The sequence below is a fragment of the Kogia breviceps genome, chromosome 5 (assembly GCF_026419965.1).
Source record: "Kogia breviceps isolate mKogBre1 chromosome 5, mKogBre1 haplotype 1, whole genome shotgun sequence".
In the NCBI taxonomy this organism is placed as follows: Eukaryota; Metazoa; Chordata; class Mammalia; order Artiodactyla; family Physeteridae; genus Kogia; species Kogia breviceps.
Window position 1 is genome coordinate 141,084,689 of NC_081314.1, and position 19,954 is coordinate 141,104,642.

The 19,954-nt window shown below is 51.4% G+C and overlaps 1 protein-coding gene across 1 annotated transcript in view; it reads right to left on the reverse strand.

The window, feature by feature from the left end:
* Window positions 1-1,167: 1,167 nt before the first annotated feature.
* Window positions 1,168-19,954, reverse strand: part of CLDN14 (claudin 14) — a 40,182-nt gene continuing 21,395 nt past the window's right edge. The window contains exon 2 of the mRNA XM_059064075.2: window positions 1,168-2,038. Within this exon, the coding sequence (XP_058920058.1) occupies window positions 1,284-1,994 (711 nt within the window). The 5' untranslated portion in view covers window positions 1,995-2,038 and the 3' untranslated portion in view covers window positions 1,168-1,283. The remainder of the gene's footprint in view (window positions 2,039-19,954) is intronic.

The following is a 19,954-nucleotide window of genomic DNA, read 5'->3' on the forward strand; positions in this document are numbered from 1 at the left end:
TGCCCGGGAGCCTCCCCTTCTACCTCCCTGATCCCGGGGCCAGAGTCTCACCAGGCGATGCCACGCCAGTAAGCCCAGCCACGTGTGGATGACACTCTGTGGCTCGCTTCCCTGCAGACAGTGACAGATGGAGCCCTGGTGGCCCTATTCTAAGACCCCTTGAGAATGCTGGGGCTTCACGTAACAGACCTCAGACTCCGCCCTTCCACACGGCAGGGTATTTCCTTCCGTGTTCACAGGCTCCCTGGGCTAACGGGAGAGCAGTGTGTGTGTGTGTGTGTGTGTGTGTGTGTGTGTGTGTGTGTGTGTGTGTGTGTGTGTGTGTGTGTGTGTGTGTGTGTGTGTGTGTGATTTAGATCACAGCCCCGAGAACAACATCAGTGTCCTTAACGAGGTCAGGCCTCAACCTGGCCCTCGCAGCAGTTCTTTCCAGCTAAAAGAGCAGTCAGCAGCCCTTGTACCTGCTCTGATGTCAGCTGCCATCATACTTCTGTTCCCAGAATAGAAGCCAGTGACATTCTGTGCTTGGGGTGAGCAGCCTTCCTAACTGGGCCTCTTGCCAATGCCTGGAAAGCCAAGTGAACAGGCGTGTTTCACTTTGCCTTTTTTTTTTTCTTCTGACTTTTGCTGCCTTACTAGTAGGGGCTGACTGCTCACCGGTAGAAAACGACATTGTCCTTCTTTGGTGGTTTATGGCAATTATCTTTTTTTCAAGGAAGCCCTGTGCTTCCTGCCTTGCCTCTGAGATCGTGCCGGGACAGGGCGACAGTTGTTGGTGATGTGGCTTAGGCATCTTTCGGATGAACATCAGCCCCGCCCTCCTCTGATTTTCCTGTCCTGTGTGGGCAGAGCCCGGAGGTGAGCTCACTATGGTTACCAGCATCTTAGCAGACAGAATAAGGGCCTGGAAACAGACACGGATATTGTCAGTTTCAGAGACAACCGCATCCAACAGGTTTATTCCTGGCTTGCAAACAAACCCCACTGACCAAACTCCCAAGTCGCTTTTTATTCAGCTGTCATTAAATCACCCACATAAATACATATAATAAATACAAAAACAGGAAGGATTTTTTTTTTTTTTAGTCTTTGGTATGTAGAGCTTTTCTCCTCATCTTATTTCCCCGCCTTCCCTGCATCCTAAGCCCATTTCCTCAGGTTCACATTATCCCTTTGGACACCAAAGCAGCCCAGAAGTAAACTTGGTGCCCGGACCTTGAAGCGGTCGGCAGCCTGGGTCCCGGCGCCTCCTGGGGGCCTGGGGAGGGACAGGCCGTGGGGACTCACACATAGTCGTTCAGCCTGTACCCGTTGTGCGAGGCCGAGGTGGCCGAGGGGGGGCGGTTGTCCTTGTAGGCGTCGGGCGGCCGGTAGGTGGGCGCGCTGGCCGTGCCGGCCCGGGGCTGAGCCTGGGAGGGCCTGGAGGGCTCCTCCTCCTGGCAGGCCAGGCAGAGCAGCGTGCCGCCGATGAGCGACAGGGACGAGGAGATGAAGCCGAGGTACAGGGCCTGCCCGATCTCGAACTTCATGCCGCTGGGCAGCAGCGGGTTGTAGAAGTTCTGCACCACGTCGTTGGTGGTCCAGGACACGGCCACCATGCAGAGCAGGCCGGCCAGGAGGAAGAGCACGCCGCCCATCACGGCGAACGTGGTCTTGGCGGGGGTGCCCTTGGCGCAGCGCGTGCACTTCATGCCGACCACGGCGCAGGCGCAGGCCACGCCCGACAGCAGGCAGGAGATGACCATGAGCGCGCGCGCCGCCTGCAGGTCGCGGGGCAGCGCCAGCAGCGAGCGGTAGATCTGGCACTGGTAGATGCCCGTGCTGTGCCACACGCACTCCATCCACAGCCCCTTCAGGTAGGACACGGCCGTCAGGATGTTGGTGCCCACGTGCGCCGTGCGGCGCCAGTGCGGCAGGATGGTGGTGATGAGCGTGCCCACCATGCCCAGGAAGCTGAGCAGGAAGCCCAGGAGCTGCACGGAGGCGCTGGCCATGACCTTGCTGGCGGTTGCCGCTCGCTCAGGCGCCCGCAGGAGTCCTAATGAAGCGGGGAGGCGGGGCGGGGGGAGAGGAAACGGGTTAAAGATTATCTCGATGCATTTGTTTCTGCCACCGAAACGGCCATTTCCATAGGCGGTCGGGACCACGATTAACATGTTTTTAAAAATAGTTGCCGAGACTTGATTGGGTGAACGAATAAAGCGGCTCGCCTAAGACGCTTTCCCTGGAAGGCCAGAGCTAGAAGGGGTGAGAGCCGACATCTGGCTGGGCTGGGCTGCGCTTTCCCAGGACCCCAGGGAAGGACACTCCAGAGACCCCACTTCTCTCGGTGTTTACCAACCGCACGTGGGAAGTTTCGTCTTGTGTCTGCCCTCAAACTCTGCTGCGTTTGAATCTCACTTCATTCTGTTTGATCAGTAATCACTAAGGTCGTTAAATCAACAAATGCACTGGCAAGTGTTAAGGCGTGTGCTGCTCAAGACTTAGAAAATAGCTTAGACTGCCTGTCAGGATGAAACATTTTCTGAAAGTGGGAGACTTCCCCATGAGCTCATAGGAGGGGGGTTGGCACCATAGGCGGGTCAGACGCTGCCTTCCAGGATCCCAGATGTGACCTTAGAGATTATCCACTGACGCCAGGGGAGACGAATGACCGAGGTCATCAGCTCCTTCGGTGCTGCAGCCAGGACCACAAACCAATGACCCTCCCCTGCGGGCAGGCTACCTCCTCTCACACCACTCTGAAGAGGGTGGGCTTATCCCAAGACAGGCTGCTACTGAACAATGTAACCGTGGCAAAATCGCAAACACTTCTTGGACCCAGCACGTATGTGGTACGTAGTGCCAGGCGCATCGGGGCTACTCGGGAAATGTTGGGAGGGAGGAAGGAGAGAGTCAGGGAGTGGGGAAGGGAGGAAAGGGGGATGGAAGGGGGGGAGGAAGGAAAGGAAAAAGGGAGGGAGACCAGAACTGCCCGGGTGGACACCACGAGCTCCTCTCTCCTGCCAGGAGTAGAGTAAGGGGCAAAAGAAGAGAATCCCACCCTCTGAGTGACTCGGGGCCTCTTTGTCTTCAAAACAAGGGAGCTGGACTTCATGGCCCCAGAGTGTCTTCTGATTCTGAAGGGAGGAAAAGGGAAGCTTCTCTGCTGGTGCCAAGTCACTTCAGCGGCCCAAACTGGTGAGAGTTCGGAAGGCAAAACCCGCTTCTTCCTTCCTTCTCAGAGCAGTGTTCTGCACTTAAGCGCAGGAAAGCTGCAGGGAGCTAAAGTGGGCCGGGAGGGCGTCGCCCAATGCACATTCTCCTGCGAGCTGTTTTTGGGGGTGCCCCAGGCCCTCTTGGCTTTAATCCTGGGTCCACTGTAAGGAGATCTCCCACTAAATCACGGTGAGGGATTTGGTTAGTAACGGGTGATGCTTCCATTGGAGGCACTGGAGATGATCTTTAGATCTGTCCTGCTTAACAGACAAACGAGATGACAGTGAGACAGCGTGGTGCTGGACAGGACATCAGTGGTCTGTGGGGGGACGAGGTCGGGGGTTTTGCTGATGTTAAAAATGACTGTTTGCTCAGGACCCTGTGCTCTTCACTCACACCTCGAGCCGATCGGCCACATGCGTCTTCCTAAGGCTTTCCTTAGGAAGCCTTCTTCCCTCCATGCAGCAAGCAGTCATTGCAGGTGCTGGGCTGGTGGGGGGCGGGGTAGCGGGGGGAGATCCCACAGTCCCTGCTGCCCAGGGAGGGGCAGGTGTCCTGTGGTCACCGCCGGGCAGGCGGCGGGGCACCAGAGCTGCCGCCACCCACCTCCGGGATGCGCTGGGCACCCGAGCAGAGCTGACACCGAAAGCGCCAATCTACTGGGCCTGACTGATGCTCAGCCCTGGGCTGAGCGCTCGCGCACACCTCCCAGTTTATTGCCCACAGTTACCCAGTGAAGCAGCAGCGGTTACCTCCCCTGTTTTTCACGTGGGGAGACTGGGTGCAGGGGTGAACGTTCTTTTTCTGGCCTGGCTAGTATTTTCCCCGGTTTAATCCTTCCTTTCTGAACGCAGTAGGGCTCAAGTTAGCGTGAGGGCCTAGGGGTGGCGTATCCTGGGGGAGTTGCCCCTCCCCCCGTGAAGATGTCCTTTTACAGTGGTTCAGGTGGCCAGAGTGAGGGACTTTCAGTGCTGAAATTGGGACAGTCCCAGGCAAACCAGGACGGTCGGTTCCTCCAGGGAGGCTGGAGCTGCGGATTTCTCCAGATGGCCTCTGAGATCCTTTCAGTAACGCCTGAAGGCCACCTCCAGCCTGGTGGCCCCGCTGTCTGTCCCTGGCCAGGGCCTTCAGAGGCTCCTCACAGCTCTTGCTTGTCAAGGTCAATCATTAAGCCCACTGAGCCTAAAGAATGTGGCGTAAAAGCTAAGCCTGCTGACCCCATTAGGCTAGGGAAGTGCACCAGAAGTTTATTGGTTGTCTAAATATTTATGGAGAGCAAGGACTGCTAATTTTAGAAACCATTAGGTTGCTATATTTAAACTCCTGCTTGAAGGACTTGCTAATTTAAGAAGCGAATGTTAATGAGCCCCCAACTCCCAGCCCCCAGCCTCCCACCCTTTTCCCCCTAGTTACCAGCAGCTGCTACTGGTGTTAGGTCATAATTCAACTTCCCAGCAACCACTTTTCACTTTGGGGCCATTCGATGGAAAAACAACCTCAAGCGAATGAATCTCCTTGGAAACCACATAAAACTCGTCGCCGATGCTTCGGAAGGAACTTGCCCAAGCATGGCCTCCAGGAGGGCAGCAAGGAGGGTCCAGCTGGCCTGCAGTCGGCTTCGTCCACAGGCTGCCCTTTCCCTGCAGACGTGTGTGTGCTCGTGGAAACATTCGCTAGAGAGATGTGCGTCCAAGACAAATACGGTTCTAAGAATCAGGTTCCAAAAAAGACCTCGACAGGCTGGGTGGGTGGGGCTGCATGGAACAAGGCGACGCATTGCAGGAACGGACTCCGGGCCTTGCGTTTGGGTTCACAGAGCCCCCAAAGCACGCTCCTGGGTGGGCAGTCTGTGGCTGTCACACCTGGGAACAGCATTTAGGGCAGCCCTTCCCAGTGACTGCTTCTCAGGACGCCGTGCTAGCAGGAAGTCTCGTGGCAGACAGAAACGCCAGCTAGGTTGGAGAAAATCGGGTAACTAACGGTAGGACTTCTCATCGCTGGTAATATGCAAACGTAATTGGGAATCTCCCAGAAAAGTCTCGCGTGTGGCATCTCCTAAGCTTAGTGGACTGGACACTTCCTGCCCCGACTTTGCCAAAGGACAGCTTAAAGTCAAATCACTTTGGCAGGTGGACTTAGAGGATGGAAGTCTGTTGCAAGTTTAATGGAGCAATGATGAGATAGGGTTGACTAAAAAAAAAAAGATAATTTTGATTTGGGGGAGGGTTGAACGAGCACAAATACCGCGGCCAGCAAGATGCTCTGGTGTGTCCCCAGTCGAGTCTCTGCAAACCCCAGGGCTGTAAACTAACGTGAAATCTGTGAAAGGCAGCTGTGAAAAGCGCCAGGGCTGCTGTCGCCCCCTCACACTGGATCTGGTTTTATGAGCACCAGATCTGAAAGGCGAGGGGTTTTGTTTGTTTGTTTCTTTGCGGTACGCGGGCCTCTCACTGCTGTGGCCTCTCCCGTTGCGGAGCACAGGCTCCGGACGCGCAGGCTCAGCGGCCATGGCTCACGGGCCCAGCCGCTCCGCGGCACGTGGGATCCTCCCGGACCGGGGCACGAACCCGCGTCCCCTGCATCGGCAGGCGGACTCTCAACCGCTGCGCCACCAGGGAAGCCCCATGAGCTACATGTTTTTAAAGGAAGGAATTCAAAACAAACAAAACAAAACAAAACAAAGAAAATGAGGCAGGAACCCAGAGCACATGGTGGATTTTCTTCCAGGCTGCCTGGACCCCAGCTGTGTCAACCTTGGAGCTTTGCCTCTGAATTAGGCATCATTGCAACAGCAGTGGCCGGTGGGGAGAGCCTCACGGGATGAGGGACAGATGAGTTGTCTGCCCAGCCCCTGCTCCTGCTTCTCTACTAACCCCGTGTCCCTCGGGCCCTACGAGGAAGAGCTCTGCTATGGACTCGGGCGTCCTTTGTCTTTTCCGCGCACACTGCTGACGGGAATGTCAGCCCCGGGGCAGGAGCAGGTCGCACCTTGAGAGACAGGGCCCCAGCCAGGTGTGTGGAAGGTTCTATACCCACAACCACCTGGGCAGAAGAGTTGGATGATTTGGCCTCTCGAACCTCATTTCAGCTTCTGACGAGCCTGCAGTCGGAGTGGATTTAGAGCCGGGTGGGAATGGGCCATCCCACGTACGGCTGCCCCATGGCCTCCTGACACGTGTTGGATCCACCGTGGAGACGGCTTGGACTTTGTTTCCTAGAGCTTTATTGGAAAGGTGAAGAGCTGCCTTTTAAGGAAGATGGTCATTGGACTTTGAAAGAATGCAGAGTTGCCTCAACTTTGATGTTCAGCAATTGAAGAAAATGTCTGGTTCAAAAACTTGTAACGCTGAGAGGGATAGATTGGGAGTTTGGCATTGACATGTATACACTGCTATATTTTAAAAAGATGACCAACGAGGGTCTACTGTCTAGCACTGGGAACTCTGCTCAGTACTCTGTAATAACCTAAATGGGAAAAGAATTTGAAAGAGAATAGATACATGTATATGTATAACTGAATCACTTTGCTGTACACCTGAAACTAACACAATATTATTAATCAACTCTACTCCAATATAAAATAAAAAATTTAACCAAAACCTGTAATGTCCTCCTTGTCACCTCAGTATATCAGTAGTTCAGATATTTCATACATGCTAGACCTTGGGAACTAAGGATAAACTCAAGGGAGATTTGGATTCATCTAAATGAGCTACATTAGCCACACTACCCAACAGGAGAAAAGAAAAAAGGACCTTTATGCTCTATCAGTATAAAATAACTCCAGCCAGTAATTCCTAAATGACATGTTGGATGCTTGTTTCCTTCATAGTGTACAAAGTGAGTGGATCTCTTTCCTAGAAGCTTAGGTATACTCCAGAGGTGCTATTTTAGTACATCTTCTTATACAAATATATAAGAATTATAATAAAAAAGTGATCAAGTAATACCTTGGAAAAACCATTTCATATTCATTGAGGATGGGCTGGACTGTGGGTGTTTTGGCTCTAAAAATGAAGTTTCCTTCATTATTATTCCAAGCTTTCTGGAACTTTCCTTGGGTTATTTTTCAGACTGGCAGGCATCTGTATTTTAAATTTATGAGGACTTCTATGCCATCTACACACGGTGTGGAAAAACCACAGTCTTTCCATAAGAGGCAGAGACCGAATAACTATATAATTAACTTATTACTGCCATGAGAGTTGGGGCTTGCTAATATTATTGGGGAAAACCAAAGTGAGATATCTTGTACAAATCATATAGAAACGACAATTTATAGGTTAAAACTTCCCCTCTATTTTGGATGAGTAAAGAAAAATCTATTTTTCATAACAAGAGCTGGTTTGGGGAAAAGCCTGTGTTAATACCGTATGAAAATCATGGTATGTGGTTAAGTGCTTGCAGAGGCCATTTTCAACTCAACGAGATTGAACAAACTACTGATTTAGTGAAAACTATAAGCTTAAGTTCCCGCGACCATAAAAATTCTAAACCATTTCCCAGGAGGCATTATCTCTCTAATTTCAACTCACCAGAATTTCATTAGAATCCATTAAAAATGCAATAGATCAACATGTTAAAATGACGTGATTGAATTTCATTGAATAAAAAACCCTGGTGCCTTTGCATATGTGTTTTTTCTGACAACATAGTTGTGTAGACTTGCTGTGTTGTTTTCATTTTCAGGGGACAGGTGACTAAAAATCTGCTGTGCAAGAAAAATATTAGAAAAGCAAAAAACACCCCCTAGGGTTGTAGGGTTTTTTTCAAAAGTGTTAAATGATGATTAGGTGACTAATAGTTAAAGTGTTCTCTAGGAAGGCTTTATATAAGGGATGCAATGGGTTGAATTGTGTCTCTCCAAAAATGTATGTTGAGATCATAACCCCTAATGCCTCAGAAAGTGACCTTATCATTTAGAAATAGGGTCACTGCAGAGGTAATTTTTAGTTAAGAGGAGGGCATACTGGAGTAGGGTATAGCGCTAAACCGTTAAGACTGATGTGTTTATGAGAAGACGGCTATGTGAAGACAAAGACACCATATGAAGATGGAGGCAGAGATTGGAATGATGCTGCTACAGGCCAGGGGGTGCCAAGGAGGACCAGGAGCCGCCAGAAGCTAGGAGAGAAGCCCGGAACAGACCCCTCCTCACTGCCCTCAGAAGGAACCAACCCTGCCGACCCCTTGATTTTGGACTTCTGGCCCCTAGAACTGTGAGAGAATACATTTCTATTGTTTTAAGCCACTTAGTTTGTGGTGCTTTGCTACGGCAGCCCTAGTAAACCAGTGCAGGGGATCACTGAATGGTGGCCTAGGGGAGTGCAGAAAAAAACCACTCGTGTCTGAACATGAGAAGAGGGTTCCCTTCCAGAGCAGGCACTGAGCATGGTGTGATGGCTTCACATCTGCCACAGAAAACAGCAAGGCATCGGTCAGCTTCATGTCTGAAAGCGTGGAGGGTAGAATCCAGGGAGAGGGAGAGAACACAGGGAAAGAGGAATTTGGAAGGCCTTCTGTAGCTGTGAAAACTCAAGAGCGAGTGCCAACTATAGACAGTAACCCATACGGTGATCAGATGACTCAGCTTCTCCAGCTTGGAAAAGCGTATGAGTCCACCGATCCCCCAAAGAGTCTGAGGGGCTCAGTTCTCCACTTTGTGTGTAATTGGCTGGGCTGCATCCAGAGACATGGCAGACCTTTTCAGGCTGGATGTCTGGTTTTCTTAAATCAACATGTTTTGGTCTCACAGACCATACAAACCCAAATTTGGGGTGCCGGCAGGTTTGGATAAGGCAACTCAAATGGCTGCCCAGGCTTTCCTTTGGAAATCCACTAGAGCTCAGTGGGACCTCCCTTTAGGACTTACGTCAAAACAGAAATGAAGTAAGTAACAGGACATTGTCTCAGCTGGGCTGGAGACCCCTGTGAATAAGGTAACTATTTGACGGATTTTGTAAGCCTGTGAAAATGATTTATTTGAGCACTGAACTGGGATTCTACAGCAGTGACTAAGAATATGGTGTCAAATGAAAACATAAGACTGAGATTTACAAATGCTAAATCAAATACAGCTAAAAAATGATGTTTAATGCTCATTCTCTGTAAATTCAGCCTTTCAAGCCCAGGTGCACAGAAGCTGTGAGTTATTCATGATAAGAATAAAAACAATCACAGCTAAATGTCCTGAGTGTTTGTGATGTGCCAGCCCTGTGCTAAGTGCTTCCACCGGCGCGAACTTATTTAATCCTTCAACAAATCTACGATGTGTGTGTCGTTGTCCTTGTTTACTGATGGAGGAACTGAGGCTTAGAGAGGTTAAGTAACTTGTCCCAGGTCACACCTGGGCTGAACCAGGGATCCTAATAGGAGAGTCCTGTGATCACCCAGGTAAGAGATGCTGGCAGTGACAAAGGTAGATGCTGAGAAGAGGTTGGTTTCTAGATACATTTGGAGGTGAGACAGGTAGGGTTTGCTGATGGCTTAGCTGTGGGGTGTGAGAGACAGGGGTCAATCATGGCTCCAAGGTCTTGGGCAACTGGAAGAATGGAGTTGCCATTTATTGAGGGTGAAGATAGGGGGAAGTGGGAGATCTGGGTTTGGAGGGTGAGGGCAGACAAGAGGAGTCTTGTTTTAGACATGCTGGGTTGAGATGGCTGTCCCCACCCAGCAGGGGAGGGGGATACTGTGGCTGGATGTATGAGTGCAGAGTTTGGGGAGGGCACAAAAGTGGAGAAGTCCACTTGGGACTCAACAACATAGAGACAGGATCGAGGGAATTCCCTGGCGGTCCAGTGGTTAGGACTTGGTGCTTTCACTGCCGTGGCCCAGGTTCAATCCCTGGTTGGGGAACTAAGATCCTGCGGAAAAAAAAAAAAAAGAGAGAGAGAGAAAGAGACAGGATTGAAAGCTGTGAGACTGGGTAAGAGCCCCTAGGGAGTGAGTGTAGCCTCCTCTGTAGAGGAACAGGTGCCTGGTGACTGATTCCAGGAACCGTCCAACATCAGAGATGGAGGTGATGCGGAGGAACCAGCCATGAGCCACAGGGCGTGGCCGGGAGGGAGGAGACAAGCCAGAGGGAGAGCGGTGAGTGAGGACAGAGATCCAAGTTGGAGGGAGTGTCAAATCATCAGATAAATCACGTCATCTGAGCATGGAAATCATGGTTAGCAACCTGAAGGACATCGGAGACCTTGACCAGCTCAGTTTCAGCAGCATGATGGGAGTGGCTTCAACAGAGAGTCGGGATAGGGGCACAGGACATAATGAGCCCAGAGAATTCCTTCAAAGACTTGGACCATCAAGGGGAACCAGGAGATGAGGAAGCAGTTTGTAGGGTGGGGGCTCTTAATCTGGGGTCCAGGGCCCATAGAATTCAGGGTACCTGTCAACTTGGATAGAAAAAAAAAGTTGCATGATTGATTTCATCAGCTTCTCCCTGAAAAGCCTGTCCTTGTGTTATGAATAAAGGCAGCCACCTACAGCGATCTTCACGGTGCCTGTGAGTTGGTCCCCGACAGGAATCACTCATAGTTTGCATTGCTTTACAGGTGTTGCAGACACCCAGAAAGATCATTTACCATCGTTGCTATTTCAAAACTATGGTAGTTATAAGACCCCTGCTAGGTCTGGTAATGTAATGCATTGATAGAGAAGCACATAAGTTACTATGAACAAAATGATTTTAAAGTATTCCGATAACTGTATTTCAATGTAATTGGCTTCCTTTATAACCCTGCGTATTATTTTATACATTTAAAAGTATTGTTCAGGGACTTGCCTGGTGGTCCAGTGGAAGAGAATCCACCTTCCTATGCAGGGGATGCGGGTTCGATCCCTGGCCAGGGAACTGAGATCCCACATGCCGCGGGGCAACTGAGCCCGTGCGCCACAACTACTGAGCCCGCGTGCTCTAGAGCCCGCGAGCCGCAACTAGAGAGAAGTCTGCAAGCCGCAACGAAGATCCCGCGTGCCACCACTGAGACCCAATGCAGCCAAATAAATAAATAAATGCTAAAATAAATCAATAAAAGCATTGTTTGGAGAAGAGATACATAGGCTTCACTAGATTGCCGACGGGATCCAAGGCAAAACAAACGACAGCCCAGTAAACGACAGCCCCCCCAACAACAAAAGAACAAAAAATAGTTAAGCACGTCGGCCAACAGGCTGTGTGGTCAAGACAGGATCTTTGTTTTGTTCTGTCGCTGATTTGAAGATGAGAGAACCCGAAGCACGTTTGCCTGCCTTTGGAAATGATCTGGTAGGAAGGGAAACGTTGACGATATTGAGGAGAGGTCCTTGAACAGAGCACAGGGCGAACCCGTGCACACACCCGGAGAGGCCAGTTGAGACGGGAGCAGGAAGGAGGCGGACGCGCGGAGCCTGCGGGACGTGGCAGGGGGAGCGCTCGGCGACGTTCTCAGATTGTCCCAGTTTTCTCAGGGAAGGAAGAAGCAGTCTGATGCGTTGAGAAGGAAGAGGGGGCAGAAGGTGTTGAAGGTTTGAGCGGAGAGAGAAGGGATGCTGCGGTCGCCTCGGAGAACGGGAGCTCAGTGCACTAAGACAAGGTCAGCAGGAGATGCCCGTGGGAAGCCAGTGGTCATGAGGCTTCAGTGACCACAAGCCGCTGTACAGCCTTCTCCAGCACGGTCAGCGGGACCGCGTGGCCCCGGAGTGGGCAAAGGGCTGGACTCAGCTCAGTGGGGATCTTTCTAGGAGAAATGGTGAAGGCAGAGTGGAAGGGAGATGGGTGTGTACGCAGAGGGGTGAGTGTAATGGTGGGTGATGCTGCGGAGGAGGGGAGGGAGGACAGGCAGGAATGAGCCGTAAGGACAGGAGATGGTGGCCGGAGACTGGGACACGCGTCACTGTGACCTTGGCGGGCAAAGGTGAGCAGTAGAGTAAGACAGTGGGAAAGGATGGAACCACCGGGGAGGGTGGAAGAAAAGGACCACCGGGGATCTGAAACCACCATGAATTCCTTAGGGCAGTTTGTAATCTGATTGTGTCACTGTTGTTGGAGAGGTTACACCTCCCTGAGGACTGACTTCTTTTCCGCCCGTGAAGGTGAGAGAAAGAGGAGCAGGGCTAGAAAGAGGAGCAGCACACAAGCTGAATGTCTGCTAAGTACCCTCTCCGTCAAGGTCAAGTCAGTCTTGGCCTAGCTCTCAGTTCTGCCCCTTATGACTTTCACCCACCGGACTGCCGTGGGATACACGTACTGTTCCCAGAATTCAGCCTGCAACATCGTTGTTTTCATAAGCCACCCTCTTTCCTGGTCCCCGAACACCCTGTTCTTCTCTGTAGAGCAGGAGAGAAATGCAAGATGGTAGCTTTGCACTTCTGAGGATAGACCCTGAGACAAAGGGGAGAGGAATTATACCAGAACCTATCCGGGAAGCGCACACACTGCGTGCTGGTACGTGTGACCCCAGACAACTCAACAAATAAATTGTGGGCCAGGTCTCTGCAGGAAGGGAGCTTCCTGGTGTGTGTGAGAGGTATGGCTGGACCTCAGCCAGGTGGGAGGCAGCTCTGCTCTGCTTTCACCCTCCTGGTCCCCCAGCTCTGCGAATTCCAGCCAAGGAGCCCGAATTCAGCCGCTGTCTGCTCTCCTATTGCACCAGCATCGCTTGGAGAGCTTTAAAAAGACCCCGATGCCCCAGCCACCCCAGACGGCGCGACTCACTGATTGGGGTGGGGTCTGCACATGGGGGCCCTGGAGCCCCGCTCACACCCCCGGTGACTTGGAGGTACACCCAGGTCTGAGGACCGCTGTCTTAATCGACGTGACTTGTAAAGGTCCTATCAGGAGCTTTAAAAGAGTTTCTGCTCTATTTAAAATAGATAATCAACAAGGACCTACTGTCTAGCACAGGGAACTCCACTCAGGGCTCTGTAATAACCTAAATGGGAAAAGAATTTGAAAGAGAACAGATACACGTATATGTGTCACTGAATCACTCTGCTGTACGCCTGAAACTAACACAACATTGTTAATGGACAATAAAAAAAAAAAAGAAAGAAATACAAAGTTAAATTTACCAAAATCCACGCGCCCCCCCCCCCTCCGAAAAAAAACCCAGCTTGAAACTGTTTGGCCGAGAGTCAGAGTACCAACGTCTGCTCTGCTTGCTGGCTCTGCTGGTTGATTTGGGGCCTTCTCTGGGGTCTCCCAAGGTGGGGGCAGTTATGCTCATCTACTCACAAGCCTTTGCCCTCACCCTGCCTCTACATCAGAACCTCCTCTCCACCCACAAGTCGTACCTGTGCTTGAGCCCCACACCCACCCTTGACCCTGCACCTCCATCTACCCCCATACTTCTTCTTCGACAGCCAAGCATCTAGAAAGAGGCAGTTTCCCTGTTCACCCCTCTGCCATCTGGCTCCTGCCCTCCCAGCCCTTCCCCCTCCACCCAAACCTGTTCTTACCAGCCGGGTCCTCTTTCAGTCCCTCTTGGGCACTCGGCCCACCTCACGCGTTAATATCGGCCAAGAAGTTACCCCACGGGGCATTTATATTTTCCTGGCTGGCCCTTGAAAACAAAACTCTCGCTGGCTCCAAAGAGTGATGCTTGCAGTGGCCAGAACACGGTAGGGGTCAGTGCTGGAGGGAGGCCAGTGCCACTTTGATGTGTGTGTTTTGAGACCGTTTAAGAAGTTTAGAATGAATCGGGTCAGGTCTGAGGTTTCAGCTTGCAGAAGCCCTCATGAGAGCCTTGAAGATGAAACAGTACAAGATGAAAACATGGGGCCCCTTGTTCAAAAATCATTCAGGATTTCAAGATGGCGCCCGCAGAGCACCAAGCCAAGCAGGCGCCCTCCCCAGCCCAGGGCCCCACGCGGCTGCGCAGGTGGCAGGCCCGTGCAGCCCGGACGCTGAGAATTTCCCCCCTTAAACCAAAGAGTACATCTAATTGGAACGTTGAAAGGCGTAAGAGACACTTCTGCAGTGTTCTGCAGAAAGAAAAATATGGTTTCATATGTTTGTTTTTTCTTCATTTAAGTGTAGCCCAGATGCCTCTGTAAATATCTGCCAAGGAGCGGCCTCTGGAAAACAAAGCTATTGCTTTGTTTTGTTTGTCTGCTGTGCCCAAGAGAGGCGGCCAACAGCAACAGGCCTGGTGTTCTCAATCTCAGCTTCCATTTCTCTCTTGCTCCAGGGAAGCTCTAGGTGTGTGGGTGTGGGTGTGTATACACCCAAGTCCGGGGTGAACCGCTGCCTCTGGGGGGCTTGGCTCTTCACCCCGGAGACTCTGTTCATAGCTTCCCTGCACCCTGGCGGGGGACCCCAGCCCCAGGCAGAGAAGAGGATGAGGTATGGGAGTCCCATCTGCTCCCTTCTTGCCTTCAGCCCACGGGGGGAGGGTCTCTTAGGGCAGGCTCGGGGCGCCCTCCCAGCAGATGGCCCCCAGTGGAAAAGTGCTGTGCACGGCTGCCATTGGCCTCCCAGCAGAAAGCCTGTGACTCTGGCAGCTGCTTGTCCTGCAGACAGTGTAAGGACTCGCCCTGGAGTGAGGATTATGAAGATCAGCTGGAGGGAGGAATGCTGGAGTTTAAAAGCGCCAAGAATCACTCCTGAGCTGGCAAGGTTGACTGTCTGAAGTTTTTAAAAAGACATCAGGAGAAGCCTTGAAAATAGGCTTTTAGACTTCTTGTTCTGTGTCATGCAAGATATCCTCTGATCCAAGCAAGACAATGATTTTTTAAAACCAAAAAATTTGATATATTCGATTTTGATGACCTTTAAAAGAAGACTAGGGCTTCTCTGGTGGCGCAGCGGTTGAGAGTCCACCTGCCGATGCGGGGGACGCGGGTTCGAGCCCCGGTCTGGGAAGATCCCACATGCCGCGGAGTGGCTGGGCCCGTGAGCCGTGGCCGCTGAGCCCGCGCGTCCAGAGCCTGTGCTTCGCAACGCGAGAGGCCGCAACAGTGAGAGGCCCGCGTACCACAAAAAAAAAAAAAAAAAAAAAAAAAAAAAAAAGAAGCATTGGTCCTATTATATAGAAGGATAAGTAAAGCACAGTAAGCTTTAGAGATCCGCAAAGCAGACCGAGCCAGATCAGAACGGAGGCTGGCTTCCGGTCAGACTGATTTTTTGGGCAAACAGCTCAGCTGTCTGGGACTCACTTGGCCATCTACATCGTAACAGCTGCTTCCCAGAGCTGTTTAGAAGATGCTAAGATACTATATGTATAAACCTGTAAGCCCTGTAAGGAAGGACACCCAGTAAGGCAAGGTGTGTGCTACTGAAGTTTTATCATTATTAGAGATAAATGTGTTCCGACTCCACTGAAGCCAACCCAGCAGGAGACCAGTAGCTGAGATGCTGGGAGAACTTGATGACAGGGCTGTGCTCTGGTTTCCCAAGACTTTAAACTTAGTGGTTAAGAGATTTTTGGCCTTGGGACTTCCCTGACGGTCCAGTGGTTGAGACCTCACCTTCCAATGCAGGGGGTGGGGGTTTGATCCCTGGTCGGGGAGCTGAGGTCCCGCGTGCCTCGCGGCCAAAACACCAGAAAACATAAAACAGAAGCAGTATTGTAACAAATTCAATGAAGACTTTTTAAAAAAAATGGTCCACATTAAAAAAAAAAAAAATCAAAGAGAGTTTTGGCCTTGAAAACGGCAGGAATTAAATCTCTCGGTGGGACTGTGCAGTCCAAAGCCCTCCTGCTCAGCCGCGGGGGATGCGGGATTCAGGGTAGTTGAAGGATCAACTCACGGATCCGATTGCCTGGGATTTCCCCTCTTCGGTACCACGTTTTACCCTCGTTACGAGAGATCTATCACTTTCCCTCCCCTTCTCCAGTGTTGTTGGGGGGGCGAGGGGGAGGGGGAGGGCTGGGGGCAGGATACGGCTCCCATGTCTGGAGGCTCTGGACCCTCACAGTGCCCAGAGGGGCAGAGACAGCAAGCGCCCCAAGATGACCATCTCCTGACACCCACAGATCCGCTCCTCCCAGCCCAAGGCCCCGCCAGCGATGAAAGAGTCCTGTGCAAATGCTCAGGAACTGGACTCTGTCCCTCCTGCCTCATTAGGAGCCTGGCTGTCCCCATACCTGGTGCTGGGTTCCCCAAAGCCCAGGTGCCCTTCTGTAGGGGGTGATGCCACCCACCTGGGGAAACCCCGCCCGCACACAGACCCCCCACCCCACCCCCCGGACAAACGACAGCCAAGCCCAAACCCTCCCAACTTGTCGCCTTGCCTCACACTCACATGCAGAGGTCCTGGCGACCCAGCTGCCTCGCCAGGTCCCTGGCTGCTCTGGGAACTGGCTGGGCGCCGGGCGGCGTGACCCACGGACTCCCCAGGGACGCTGCCACCCTCCAGTCTTCCCTCTTCCGCCGACTGGAAGCTTCAAGGCCAGGGCACTTGAGAGGCTAGTGACTAGACAGTTACTGGGTCCTTTGGGAAGGGCCTGCGTGGGCACACGTGTCATTTGCTCGGATGAGTTAACCATCCAGCTGCCCCCTGCACGGGTAAGACTGCTAGGCCAAGGCAGACATTCAGGACCGACCAGAAATGCCATCGCTGCCCTTTGGAAAAACGCCCGATACACGTGAGCACCGTCACCTCCTCCCTGAAACACCCTCTGGTGGCTCTCCTGGACAGGACAAAGCCTGCACTGCCCAGCCCGGCCCGCCGGCCCACTCTCTGCGTCCTCGTTCGGCCACCTCCTCGTTCGTGGCCCCCCAGCAGACCGCCCGATCTGATGACGCACACGGCTCCCCGCCTGTTCCCACCCGGCCTGCTCTGAGCCGGTCACCCGGCCCTCGTCTCCATGCTGCTTTGGACTTTTGTGCTATTGAGCAACGCAGAATTTCTCACCCTGCCGGCTGCTGGGGGCCCTGGGCGCAGGCCAGTGAGTTTTGATCAATGTGCAACTGTTTTTTGTTTTGTGTTCTGGCTACAGTTGCAGATATGGGTGGCTGGGTGGGCCCTGGGCACAGGTGGAAAAAGGAACGGGTTGCTAGTAGTTTGAGATGAGAGACATCAATCATGAAGAAGGTGGCTTTGGGGGGACGTTCAAGTATGCCTTGAGAACGCAGCGGGGCTGGGATTGTTATTCTGAAAGTTAGGACTGCTCACGAGGCTGGCCGAGGGAACTGGGCCATGCTGGGATGCCTCCAGCTACTTCCAGTGTGCTGCGGACCGGGCTGGGATCCGGAACGGCTGAGAACCACAATTAACCCGTCACACACATCGGTCCCTTCCCCATCGATTCCATCACGGATGCTCTAAGGGCAGCAGCTCGGCTCCCGAGTTCCTTCCGCAGCTCCTCAATCGGTGCGGCTCTGGTTGGTGCTTAGAAAAAGACACAGTGAAGGAACTCAGGTGTGGGCGAATGGCCCTGGGTGTGGACCCGAGCCTGTCCCCGTGTCCCTGGCAACGGGCTTGGGAAGCCCGAGATGGGAGCATTTTGTCGCTGGGCGTTGGGAGCGGCGGCTCAGAAGTGTCTGTTAAATATCACTGGTTGAGGATTGACAACCCCAATCTACACAGTTTTATTTAGTCTCTTCTCTGGAAATAACTGTCTTAAACAAGATCATCCTTAGTTTGGGGTCATTCATAGGCCCTGATCCTCTTCTATGTAGAGGTTTCCCACTATATCTTATATACTAAAATGCACCCACATTACCTATAATTTTATGCTGGGAGTTTTTGAAATTATTTTTATAATTTTGCTTTTGGGATGATTTGGCTACAAGTCATACATTTGATTCACAACTGCCTTTGATTTCTTGATATTGATTGTGTATTCTTGGGCAGTCTTGTAGAGAGAGTAAATGTAAACCCCCAATTCTGGTAAAATATCATGATATTTTTAGGAATACTGCATTTAACAATGAAGTAGACATAATGTTATGTGTTGTACCCTTTTGTTAAAGCTTGATTTTCTCTGGAACAATTCATTTCTATTCTGGGCTGAAGTGTGAAAGCTCCCACGCCAGTGGCCCTGGCCTGTGGCTCCTGATGGACAAAAGAGCCCTTCCTGGGCCAGAGGACAAAGTCACAGGGACACTCAGTGACTCAATTGAACGATAAAGGTATCGATTCATTTAAAAAATTTTTTTAGTTTTAAAAAAGATATTTTATTTATTTGGCCTTATGGATACAATGGAAGCCAGTAGATATTTCAAATTAAATGGATGGATGGATGGATGGATGGATGGATGGATGGATGGATAGATGCTGCATGAATAGATCATCTTTATTCTATCTCAACTGGCCTTTGAAGCTTGATTTATTTTTTTCATTCCTCATAGAGCCAGGCTAGGGTCTGACACACATTAGGAAGTTGGTAGAAGTTTGTAGAATAATGAATTAGTAAAAGGAATGTTACAATTTTCGGTTACTATTTTGGGTCCCCTTTGATTTGAGACACACACCAGCGACTTGAGTCTGAGTGAGCGGATTCAGCTATCTTGCTGGGATGGAGGCCACTGTAAAACTTGACCTTGCTCAGTTTATTGACAGCATAACCTGTCAGACACACAAGACTTCCATGGAATCCTTTCTGTGTGGTTTCACGTTAACTTTGCAGAGGTCCGACTTTCGGAGAATTCCTGGTATTAATAATAGCAATGATACCAATTGTACTGAACTCATTGTGGGCTGGTTTTCATTTTAAGCACATCACATATGTTTACTAATTTTCTCCTAAAAACAGCCCTTTGCTTTAGGTACTACTATTAACACCTGCCCACCAATTTTATGGATGGCGACATGGAGGCTCTGAGAGGTTAAGTGACCCACTCAAGGTCGTACTAAGTGGTGGAGGTCGGATTTGAACGCAGGCAGACTGACCTCAGCACCTGGGCTCACAACACTACAGAGTTGGCCCTCGCTATCTGTGGGTTCTGTATCAGCAGATTCAATCCACCATGGATCAAAAATATTTGAAAAAAAAATTTCCAGAAAGTTCCAAAATGCAAAACCTGAATTTGCTGTGTGCTGGCAACTATTTACATAGTATTTACATTGTATTAGGTATTATAAGGAATCTAGAGATGATTTCAAGTATACGGGAGGTGGGGATTCCCTGGCGGTTCAGTGGTTAGGACTCTGAGCTCTCGCTGCCCAGGGCCCCAGGGAACTAAGATCCCACAAGCTACGCAGTGTGACCAAAAAATAAATAAAGTATACGGGAGGACGTGCGTAGGTTATATATGCAAATTCTACACTGAGCATCCTCGGATTTTGGTTCAGGGGGGAAGCTGGAACGGTTCCCTGCAGATACCAAGGGACAGCTGTGTGTGTGCCATGCTGAAGACTAGCTGGCAGCTGCAAGCTCTCCTCGAACCCCTGCTACAGCCTGCACAGCTCAGCATCACCCGCCCGTCTGCACGGACAGGTGCATTTGTTTCTGTCTCGGCTCTGCCTCCACCTCAGCTGCGTTCAGGGGGCCTGTGGGGAAGCTGAGTCCCTTGGCGGCTTTGCATGTCACAGCCCTCAGGCCGCACCGTGAGCAGGGAGGCATCGCTCGCTTTCAAACCATGGATCTGCCTTCGTAGGAACTGCCCGGCTGGGCCTGGGACTGTTCCCAACCTTCTGTCTGGGGTCGCAGGGTCTGTGTCCAATGAGGTCCAGAGAGCAACGCTCAGGGCAGCTGCCCCTTCCGAGACCTGTTTGGAGCCACCCGGTGAAGGACAGGGGCATTATTCTCTACTATGTGCAACGAGGGAGCACAGGTCAGCCTGGGAAAGGAAGCCCCCATCTTTGGATAAAAGAACATGAGCTCAGGGT